General features: G+C 38.0%; 1 protein-coding gene across 3 annotated transcripts in view; it reads left to right on the top strand.

The window, feature by feature from the left end:
* kifap3 (kinesin associated protein 3) overlaps nucleotides 1-12250 on the top strand; it is a 132093-nt gene extending 119843 nt beyond the window's left edge. For 2 of the 3 annotated variants that reach the window (XM_033028221.1, XM_033028220.1), the window contains exon 20: nucleotides 11504-12250. In XM_033028221.1, the coding sequence (XP_032884112.1) occupies nucleotides 11504-11612 (109 nt within the window). In that variant the 3' untranslated portion in view covers nucleotides 11613-12250. Of the gene's footprint in view, nucleotides 1-2860; nucleotides 3043-11503 lie in introns of all 3 variants that reach the window. The other variant, XR_004413262.1, reaches the window with a different exon arrangement.

The following is a 12250-nucleotide window of genomic DNA, read 5'->3' as shown; positions in this document are numbered from 1 at the left end:
GAATAATGCGATGTAAAGCGCCTTGAGTATTAGAAAGGCGCTATATAAATCCCATCCATTATTATTATTATTACCTGCTTTTAACTACAGTGCCCTCCATAATGTTTGGGCCAAAGACCCATCATTTATTTATTTGCTTCTGTACTCCACAATTTGAGATTTGTAATAGAAAAAAAAAATCACATGTGGTTAAAGTGCACATTGTCAGATTTTAATAAAGGCCATTTTTATACATTTTGGTTTCACCATGTAGAAATTAAAGCAGTGTTTATACACAGTCCACCCCCCCCCACCCCATTTCAGGGCACCATAATGTTTGGGACACATGTATTCACAGGTGTTTGTAATTGCTCAGGTGTATTTAATTGCTTCCTAAATGTAGGTATAAGAGAGCTCTCAGCACCTGGTCTTTCCTCCAGCCTTTCCAGAACCTTTGGAAACTTTTATTGCTGTTTAGCAACATGAGGAGTAAAGTTGTGCCAATGAAAGTCAAATATGCCATTATGAGACTGAGAAACAATAATCAAACTGTTAGAGACATCAGCCAAACATTAGGCTTACCAAAATCAACTGTTTGGAACATCATTAAGAAGAAAGAGAGCACTGGTGAGCTTACTAATTGCAAAGGGACTGGCAGGCCAAGGAAGACCTCCACAGCTGATGGCAGAAGAATTCTCTCTATAATAAACAAAAACTGTAACTTGGCCACTGGTTGCAAATCTGAAATAAAGTTGCATCTTAAACAGTGTGTAGGAAAGAACTGCAGTTGCTGGTTTAAATCGAAGGTGGACACAAAATGCTGGAATAACTCAGCGGGACAGGCAGCATCTCTGTAGAGAAGGAATGGGTGACGTTTCGAGTCGAGACCCTTTGTGTCTACCTGCATCTTAAACAATGCAGTTATTTACTTCAGTTTGGGCAACATGCCCTCCCCATCCCTATCGCTACCCCTCAGACCTTGCGTGCTTTCAAATGGGCTGGAATTATAGGCAGCCTTGGAACTCGAACGAGCAGCCATCTGTTAGGGAATAGGTTGCCCCTGCTGTTTTAAACTAGTAGGCACCCCACAGTTCACCACAGATAATTTAATTATGCCTGAGGTATCATCTGAAACACGACAAAGAGTGTAAATAATACAGAAGTTGGGCTATGTAAAGTATAGCACTTGCTAATAGAGTTGATATATTGTAGTATTTACATTGTATTTTTGTTTCTGAAATTTCAGGGGATTCATTAAAAAAGCAGTTTTGTGTAACTGCTTAGTCCTTTCTGGGAGGCCTTTTCTCCACCAACAAACCCATTCACTTTAATGACTTTTCTCTGTATCTCAGGGGTTAATAGTTTTGACCTAAAACCATAAAGATCATAAAACAACTGCTGTCAATTTTCAAGGGAGCCTACAAAATGTTGGAGTTTGAAAAGGTAAAGCTTAGCTATACAATGTTTCAGGAACTGAGACTTGACAGATGATAGTTGCTTGGATGAAACCTTGTAACAAAATGAATATATGTGATTTCTTTTAACAAAGATATAACCTTAAATCAAATATGTTTAAATAATTTCCAACTGTTTTACTGCAAATTTAGGAAAAGCTGTCATTTTTGATGGGCCTGGGATTGAACACTCATCACTGCTTTCACCCAAAGGGCTTTCATTTTTGCCAAATGAAATTTGTAATGACAGGATTGGCAATCCAGTTGGAAAAGTTAATGTGCTATGCACTGAAAAATGCCAGACTTGTAAAAGACTGGAAATTTTTTAATTAATCGGTTGAGCAACTGCCTGTGGTGAATACTTCATATCCTGAATAGTTGCAGATTTAAAATATATTTCCAATCAGATTAGACTTTGATTATTGAGAGGCGGGTTAGATTTTAACTCTTAATAGTGTGGTTTTGCACTGCAAGAACATAGGTAGGACTCATTCACAATGCCGCCAGACTTGGGGTTGAAAGATTAAATTAATTCTAGGTTTTGGGAGTTGAGAAGCGTGAAACATCTATCCCATGGAAGGCTAGCTGTGAGATTTTGCAAATTGGATTAGATAGATGGTTTTTGAAAAGTATGGATATCCTGGGTCGATATGCTTTTCCTTATTTTATATGTTAGTTAAATTTCATTGAGAATATTATATTAATTTCACAAAATATGTTTCTGCCCTTCAATTAGATTTGAACCTGAATTCCTAGGTCAGAGGGACAGATTGTTAAAATCTATTACCCCTCTAGCTCAGTTAATTGCCTGAAATTAAAAATCACAACTGAGGCTCCCTGGTTTTGAAGATTGGGAGTTGCTGATGGAGGAGTGGAAATTAGTTTAGAATTGTAATTGTGTAGAACTGAGCTTTTTACCTTCAATACTTCCAGGTGGTACATACATTTTATGAACCACAATTTGTCAATGATAAACATGGGCACTTAACATCTGTCTTAAATCATTCAAGCACACAATATTAATTTTTTTAATCAATGGTCCAGATTTTCTGAAGAAATGCCAGCAGTGCTGGGTGGGAATGCCATATAAGTATCAAAAGAGTTGGCACTACCATTAGAGTGTGCACAAGAGTGGAAGTCTCCAATTTCACACCAAGGGTTTACTGTTTATGTTCCACTTTAGACAGCTCAGTATCAAGTATTGGGGCTCTTAAATTCAAACAATTCACTAATATTGGATTATAGCTGGCAACCTTGTTACTTTATATGAAGTGGAATGGCTGCGAGTTATCTGGGAAAGTACAGTATTGGGCATTTTAATTATTTGTTTATTTGTTTATTCGTAGTATTGAAGCATTTAATTTTTTTTTTAATGTAGTTTATGTTTTTGATTGCTCTTTAATGTAAGAAACATTTTACTTTTGAAGGTTCTGACAGCTGGCTAAGCCAGGCGCATGGAACCCCAGCGCTAAATGTTTCTCTAGCATTTCAATGGGCATGGTCTTGTACATGATATTTACATCTGGAAGGCTTTGCGCTTCATATAGCTTTGAAGTGAGGTGTGGAGATGGCATCATTTTAGGAAGTTTCCCAAGAAAATCCATTAAAGGTATGCATTAACTTAGCAGAAGGACAAGCAATGTGTGAGATGGTCATTACCGGGAAATTTGAGACTATTAGTCATGTAATATCATAATACAAGTAGTTTGGTATATATTATGCGGACGCACAAACACACATATTCTCGTTTGGATTCTCTAGTTTTGTGATATGTACAACAAGCACCATCAAGTGGACAATAAATAAACTGCAGTATTATACATTTAGCATCTTAACTTACTCTGCACATTGTTCAACACTTTGCCTCTCATAGTTTATGATCACAAGACCTGGATGCAAAATTCAAGATTAAGTCAGAGCAGACAAATGTAAAATTTGATCATTCCTCGAACAAATATTCATTAGTTTGGATGTGTAGTTCACCATCATTTTAGTTTTGATTGTTCTGCACTAATTGGAGCATATTTAACAGTGTGGAAAGGAACTATAGAATCTTGGATGTGATTTGGCTATGCCTGTATAATTTTTTAATACAAGCAGCTTGTCTTGTTTCAAATTCTGCATGTCCAATGTAGTGCATGTTAGTACCTTGTGGATCCCCTCAGCTGTTGGCATCAGAGTTTTAAACCGGGAAATGTTTCATTCTTTGCATTAATTCAAGGTTTAAAAGTCTAGCTGATCCCTTTAGTGTAAATTTTGTTGAAGATGTCAGTGCTATTTTCTCTTTTATGTTAAATTCTGTTAAAACAAAGCCAAAGAATGTGTTAATTCTGTTCGTTTTTTAGATTGCTGTCTGAGGGTATTCTGTGTAAACAGAACACTGGTACACACGCGCGCACACACACACACACACACACACACACACACACACACACACACACATATATATATAGGAATCACATTAGAGGTGCTAATGTTGCTAACATTTCATTTTGCTGAGATGAAACAAGAACAGCACCAAACTTAATATCTGAAACAAAATTTTCCTTGGATTGGTTATTGGCTGAATGAATTCCAATTTAGTTCATCTAGAATGTTTTCCTGGAAGTATAATGAAAGAGAGCAAGATATATTTCCAGGTGGCAGGTCCAAGTTTGTATATTATCCTCTTTTCACTCTTGATCCCACAGTTGTATTTAATTGGTAAATTGTGCTTTATCTTTGTTAGGTTATCAGATAGAATGGAAACTAAATCCAACTTGCACTGAAAATTGGTGTGCAAAATATCAGCCATTGATACATACCTGCATTCAAATTGAAATTAGATTTCTTCCTGATATTTTCTGTAGCTCCAAAACCAAGCTGGCTCATCTGGATTTTTGGGAGTGAAAGCGGGGGCAAGGACTGGCCCACAGCACTTCTGTTGAGTCAGGAAGAGCACTGGTGGCTCTCCTGGCTTCACAACAAAGAAACTATCGGAAACTTTTATTTGTATCTAGATTACTCAAGACTTCAAACAACTATGCAATGCATGCTTTTTTTCTGATAAATTGTATAAAATCCTGCAAGACATTTAGAATCCCATTTTGCACGTTGGAGGGTGATTACACCGGCGCAGCTAGAAGTTGCTTCCACCACCATATCCCAAGAGGAATCAAAGATTTTTAAACGTGTCCCCTGTTGACCAATTAAAAAGCAAACCTTGCATAACTATTCAAGAGTGAACAATGTAAACTCTTTCATTATTTTCATTGCTGAAGAAAAAAATATCAGGGACAAGTTGCAGAAGAATTATAAAATAAATGCTTGAATTGATACTTTTGTTGGTGGCAATTAAAGCAGGGAAATGAAGTACAAAGTTGTGTGCGAAAGGGTAATTTGAATGAAAAACAAATTCAGAGAAAATATTGTGTGAGCACAGTTCTACCTTCGTAATCAAACCTGACTCTTTTCAGTGACCTTGGGTCAGCCTCATAAGTACCTAATCCGTTCAATAAGACTGAAATAAACAAATACTGGAGAATTTAAATTATAGTTTCAATAACTAGCCAAGGGGTAGAATCAAATCATGATCAAATTTTACTTCCAATCATTACAGTATAAGGACATGTCATAGGAAACAGTTTGGAGCCAAGGGGTTTGTGTAATTGTCTGCAGATATGCATAGTTGATTGCCAGTCATTTCTGAAGACAATTTGGCTCCAGCACTGCTGACATTTTCCTGCTCCGTGTATAGTTGTTTAGGATTGTAAAGTGGAGTGATTAGCATTTGAAAGCAATACCTAGATCAGATGCCCAGTTGAAGTTCAAAGCTAATGGAACAGAAAATGGCTATTGTGGCCCAAACATTTGCAGCAATGAATGATTTTCTAGTAGTAAAGAATAAATTGGACTGGATATTTAAACATAAAACATCTTGATATAGTTTAAAGAGATAATTTTAATACACAAGTATTATAGTCTTCCAATATTGAAATAAAATTAAACATTGAATGATTGGTGATGTGCAGAAAATTCTATTATCTCCTTGAAAAATTCTGCATTTTTAACCCGAGTGCCATCAAGTAAGAAATGCAACCTAACAAATGAACCAATTGAATTTGCAGAGAAATACAGTTTTAATCTCAGTGCACTGAGTTTTTACCATTGTGTCTCTATTTCAATTTTCTGAACGTGTGATTCCCAATGCAAATGCCAGATGGAGACAGGTCGAATTTCTGAGTGGCACATTGACAAACCTTACAATTCCAAAGATTCAAGTTTGTATTTGAGCTACATCCGTTTCCAAACAAAACACTACAATTACTTTGAAGCTACATTAATAAAATACTGATGTTGTAATGTAGGAGAAAGTATGTTGAAATATTGACTAGGATAAATATAGTAAGAGAAAGTGTTGAGAGATTTTGAGGATAAACTAGTTGTACGTCTGGATGAAATATATTGTAAATGTACTAGGTAAAAAAAAAGGGAAGAAATTGCAGAGACTCTGACCATCATTTTCCAATCCTCCCTGGTCACAGGAGTGGTTCCAGAAGATAGTATAATGTTCATGCTGTACCATTGTTTCTAAAGGAAGGGATAAACATAATAATTACAGCAGGTCAATTTAACTTCGGTGGTGGATAAATGAGTGGGATTTATCAACCCCCTTTTAGAAGCACACAGTTTAATCAAGAGAAGTCAGCATGGATTTTTTTAAGACTCTGACTAACACTAAAATAAATAAATGAAATATCACATCTACGTAAGTATTCAGGTCTCTTAGTCAGCACTTTGTTGATGCACAGCTATTTTCAGGTCCCTCCAGAGATATTCGATCGGGTTCAAGTCCGGGCTCTGGCTGGGCCACACATGGACATTCACAGACTTGTCTCAAAGCCATTCCTGGGTTGTCTTGGCTGTGTGCTTTGGGTCGTTGTCCTGTTGGAAGGTGAACCCCTGCCCCAGTCTGAGGTCCTGAACGCTCTGGAGCAGGTTTTCATCAAGGATCTCTCTATACTTTGCTCCGTTCATCTTTCCCTCGATCCTGACTGGTCTCCCAGTTCCTACCGCTGAAAAACATCCCTACAGCATGATGCTGCCACGACCATGCTTCACCGTAGGTATGGTATTGGCCAGGTGATGAGTGGAGCCTGGTTTCTTCCAGGTGTAACACTTGGCATTCGGGCCAAAGAGTGCAATCTTGGTTTCATCAGACCAGAGAATCTTGTTTAGGTGCCTTTTGGCAAACTCCAAGCGGGCTGTCATGTGCCTTTTACCGAGGAGTGGCTTCTGTCTGGCCACTCTACCATAAAGACCTGATTGATGGAATGCTGCAGATATAGTTGCCCTTCTGGAAGTTTCTCCCATCTCCACAGAGGAACTCTGGAGCTCTGTCAGAGTGACCATCAGGTTCTTGGTCACCTCCTTGACCAAGGCCCTTCTCCCCCGATTGCTCAGTTTGGCCAGGCGGCCAGCTCTATGAAGAGTCCTGGTCTTTACAAACTTCTTACATTTAAGAATGACAGAGGCCACTGTGCGCTTTGGGACTTGCAAGGCTGCAGAAATTGTTTTATACCCTTCCCCAGATCTGTGTCTCGACAATTACTTCGTCTTCATGGCTTGGTTTTTGCTCTGACATACACTGTCAACTGCGGGACATTATATAGACAGATGTGTACCTTTCTAAATCATGTACAATCAATTTAATTTACCACATGTGGACTCCAATCAAGTTGTCGAAACATAGGATAATCAATGGAAACAGGATGCATTGAAGTTCAATTTTGAGTGTCATAGCAAAGGGTCTGAATACTTGTGTAAAGGTGATATTTCAGTTATTTCTTTTTAATTACTTTGCAAAAGTTTCTAAACACCTGTTTTTGCTTTTTTATTATGAGGTATCGTGTGTAGATTGATGATAAAATAATGAATTTAATCAATTTTAGAATAAGGCTGTAACGTAACAAAATGTGGAAAAAGTGAAGGGGTCTGAATACTTTCTGAATGCACTGTATATCACTTGCTATCTTTATACTTTATCTCTGTTTTCATATGTACATAAAGCAATCTTAGGAACAGATTGAATTCTTCAGACGTTGTTTGGTTAAGTCAATTTTTGAAGACCTTATTTCACAGGAGTTTTGAGTTATTGTTGTTAAAGAGGATTTGGGGTTCTGGAAAGGCCCATTCCTCATAGCCTTGGAAAAAATGGTGATGACCTTCTTTATTGAATTGGTGCAATCCTTGTTGTAAAGTTGGACCGCAAGAAAGGGAATTTGTGGAGTGGATTCTTGGAGCAACTAGTAGTGGTGCATACCAGGGGAAAGGCATGGATAGCAGGTTGGTTGGATGGCAGAAAACAAAGAGTGGCAATAATGGGGCTTTTTCTGGTTGGCTGCCAGTGACTCGTGGAGTTCTGCAGGGTCGGTGCTGGGGCCGCCACTCTTCACATTGTATATGAATGATTTAGAATAGGGGATTGAAAGCTTTGTGGCAAAGTTTGAGGATGATACGAAAATAGAAAATAGGAATCCGAGGGGTAACTTTTTCACACAAAGGGTGGTGGGTGTATGGAACAAGCTGCCAGAGGAGGTAGTTAAGGCTGGGACTATCCCATTGATTAAGAAACAGTTAGACAGGTGCATGGATAGGACGGGTGTGGAGGGATATGGACCAAGCACAGGCAAGTGGGGCTAGTGTAGCTGGGACATTGTTGGCCTGCGTTGGCAAGTTGGGCCGAAGGGCCTGTTTCCACACTGTATCACTCTATGACTCTTAGGTGGAGGGGCAGGTAGTGTTGAGAAAGCAGGGACTCTGCAGAAGGACAGGTTGGGAGAGTGGGCAGAGTAATGGCAGATGGAATATCATGTAGCAAAGTGTAGAGTCATGCATTTTGGTAGTAGGAATAAAGATGTGGACCATTTTCTAAATGGGGTGAGAATTCAGAAATCGGAGGTTCAAAGGGACTTGGGAGTCCTGGTGCAGGATTCCCAAAAAGTTAATCTGCAAGTCGAATCGGTAGTAAAGAAAGCAAACTCAATGCTAGCATTTATTTGAATTTATTTATTTTTGGAATATAGTGAGCAATTTTATCTGAGGAAGGATGTGCTGGTTCAGGAAAGGATCCTGAGGAGGTTCACAAAAATGATCCCAGGAATGTGTAGGTTAACCTATGATGAGCGTTTGTCGGCACTGGGCCTGTCGTCGCTGAAGTTTAGAAGAATGAGGGGGGACCTCATTGAAACATACCGAATAATGAAAGGCTTTGATAGAGTGGATGTGGAGAGGATTTTCCACTAGTGGGAGAGTCTAGGACTAGAGGTCATAGCCTCAGAATTAAAGGACATTCTTTTAGGAAGGAGATGAGGAGAAATTTATTTAGTCAGCGGGTGGTGAATCTGTGGAATTCTTTGCCACAGAAGGCTGTGGAGACCAAGTCAATGGATATTTGTTAAGGCAGAGATGAATGGATTCTTGATTAGTACAGGTGTCAGAGGTTATGGGGAGAAGGCAGGAGAATGGGGTTAGGAGGGAGAGATAGATCAGCCATGATTGAATGGCGGAGTAAATTTGATGGGCTGAACGGCCTATTTCTACTTCTATTCATGACCTTATGATCTAAAGTGTATATAAAAGTGCAGTGGGAGAATTCCAGGATTTTGACATGATAATGAAGGAATGGCACATCACGAAGATATATGATTGGAGAGGAATTTGAAAGTGGTGAAGCTTCTATGTGCATTTTGGTTGGTAGATGTTTATGAGGAACCAGTGAAGAAACCAAGACATTGTACTTTATAGATGGAATAATATACATTAACACATAGAACAGTACAGCACAGGAGTGGGCCACAACGTTTGTGCCGAACATGATACCAAGTTAAACCAATCTCACCTGCCTATACATGATATATCCCTTCATTCCCTGAACTTTCATGTGCCTATCTAAACGTCTCGTAAACACCACTATCGTATCTGGATCTATCCAACCTCTCCCTGTAGCTGAAACCCTTTAATCCAGACATCATTCTGGTAAACCTCCTCCACACCCTCTCAAGCCTCCACATCTTTCCTGTAATGGATGGACTAGAACTGCATGCAATACTCTCAAGTGCGTTCTAACCAAAGTCTCATAGAGCTGCATGACTCCCTGATCCTAATTGATGAAGGGAAATTATTGTTTCATGTGATGGATGACATGCCAATCAATTGGTTTGCTTTTTCGGGAATACTGTTGAAATGAGACAGATTGTGTAAGTTTAGTTTAGAGATATAGCATGGAAACAGGCCCTTTAGCCCATTGAGTCCAAGCCGACCATCGATCACCTGTTCACACTAGTTCACGCTAGTAAAGAGGAAAAGCTTTTTTAATACAATCAATAATCCACATCATAACTATAAATTTGGTTCATTGAAACTATTGAGGACTTTTCTGAAGATGCTGTAAAGTCTACATACTAAGCAATTTGTATGGTAGACTTGTTTAAGAAAGAACTGCAGATGCTGGAAAAACTCAGCGAAGGAATAGGTGACGTTTCCGATTGCTTCGTCACCTATTCCTTTGTTCCATAGATGATGCCTCATCCGCTGAGTTTCTCCAGCATTTTTGTCTACCTTTGTATGGTAGACTTGGTGACTGGAACAACGACACTGTCTGCTTTTAATTGTATAATCGTTAGCATTCTTACTCTTAAGTTGGAAAGGGTTCAATTCCAAAACCAAGACATTATTTCATCAAGATAACAGTTTAGGTTCTGAGAAAGGAAATCTTTAATTGAGTTGTGAGAGAGGATGTGAGGCACATAAATATTTTTTAATTATACCTTGCAGGTATTAAAAAAGTTGATTTTACTTCAAGTCTTTAAGCTAGCAGAACTGCATGGGTTGATTCTTAGGGATTTTCAGGAACTATGGAAATAAATTACAGGGACTTTACTCATCATCTTACAATGCTCTTTGGATCTGGTGGTTGTGCCAAAGGATTGGAAAGTAGGAAATGTTACTCCCCCGTTCAAAAAAGAGAGTAAGCATTAGCCCAGCAATTACATGCGTATCAGTTTGAACTTAATGGTGGGAAAGATTTTAGAAACACAGACCAAGGCAAAGCCAGCAGGGATTTGTTAAAAACAAATTTAATTAATTTCATAGAGCTTTTTGTTAAGATGACAAATAGAGTTGATGATGATAATGTAGTTGCTCTGGTGTACATGGACTTCCTAAAGGCTTTTGATAAAGGTGCTACGTAATAGGTTTCTCAGTAAAGTTGAAGCATATGGCATAACAATGTTTATTGATGGCATAGACAACTGGAGTATTGTGTTCAATTTTGGTAATCACATTATAGAAAGGAGGTGAAGGTGTTATAAAAGGCTGAAGGATAATTTGGGTGACATATGTAAAATGCTGAGAGGCCTGGACTGTGTTAATGGGAAGTTGCTCCCTTTGGTGGAAGAATGGAGAACTCAAAATCACAAATACAAACTAAAGAGGAGGAGAATAAAGGGTGACATGATGAAAAACTTAATGCAGCCTGCAGTTGAAATCTGGAATGTATTTTGTGTTGAATTGATGGAGGCAGATTCTATTGTTGCCTTTAAAGGGGAATTGGATAATAGGAAGAAAAACTTTGCAAGGCTCTGAAGATCTATGAACGTGAGTTATTATGACACGATTGGCCAAATGGTTTTCTCCTGTGTTGTAATCATTCTATAATTCCATATTAAACACCGGTTCTGTTTTGGTAATTAAAGGAGCAAAGGAACATTTGTTTTCCTTTAAACATCATGAAAAAGTGTGGCCATTCATCACAATGCTCTGTGGAATTTTGGTTTGTCTAAAGTGACTGATCACATTTTGAATTGTTTTACAGAAGCTCTTTATATTGAAAATTGTCATTTTAAAATTAGCATGGGCTACAAATATAACTGTCTTTTTTTGCACGCTTTATTTAAGCTCAATTATCTTAAACAAATGTCCGTTGCTTAAAGTATTTAAAAAGTCAGGTGCTGAACCTGAACAACTATGCATGTCTGCTTTTATATCATTTCTTATGAATTACTAATTCTAACTTTCTCCCCCAATTTCAGTATGGCAGTTGATGGATTTGGTCAGCCAGTTAGCTTTCCTGGGCGTCCAGTTACAGCTTATGGTTACCGTCCAGATGATCCTTTCCTCTATCCATTTGGAACCAGATAAGCTCAGCAAAAATATTTATTAGTGCTTTTGTAACACTCCTGTACATAACTGCATGTGTAATGTGCTGAGGGTCTTTGTTGGTACTGCATAGTGTCAGAGTTAAGATGTGAATTGCATTTGTACATGTAACAATCCAATATCCTGACTGAAGTATATTGGTTGTAATTTGTATTATTTAATGTTTTTCTGCCTTTATTTGAAACACTGGTTGAATCTGAAAAAACAAAACTGGAATGAAGTCTCCAATATACAAACTGTACTTTTAAATAAGCCAATTCCACAGCTAATACTTTGCTATTTAAGTGTGGGATCTCATTTCATTAATCTAAAAATGTTTCATTATAGCAATTTTACCTTTAAATCTGTTTACCATAACAAGCTGCATTTCATATTTGCAGAAATAATCACACAAAATGCAGAGCCATATTCCATGTTTTAAATTATTTGAATTATCTCGCTGCAGTTTATTACATTTCTGTTCTGTTTGTTCCACATCCAGTATGCTTGTTTCTATTTATTTTGCCATTACTGTGATCAATGAACAAATGTGGATTTAAACAGATCTGGCAGCATTGTTTTACGTTTGGAGAATCTATTAAGTTAAGAAATAAGAACTGAAAATAAACAGCCAAAATCAA

This window comes from Amblyraja radiata, chromosome 10 (assembly GCF_010909765.2).
Source record: "Amblyraja radiata isolate CabotCenter1 chromosome 10, sAmbRad1.1.pri, whole genome shotgun sequence".
In the NCBI taxonomy this organism is placed as follows: Eukaryota; Metazoa; Chordata; class Chondrichthyes; order Rajiformes; family Rajidae; genus Amblyraja; species Amblyraja radiata.
The sequence above is the reverse complement of the archived record's forward strand: the minus strand, read 5'-3'. Positions and strand labels throughout refer to the sequence as shown.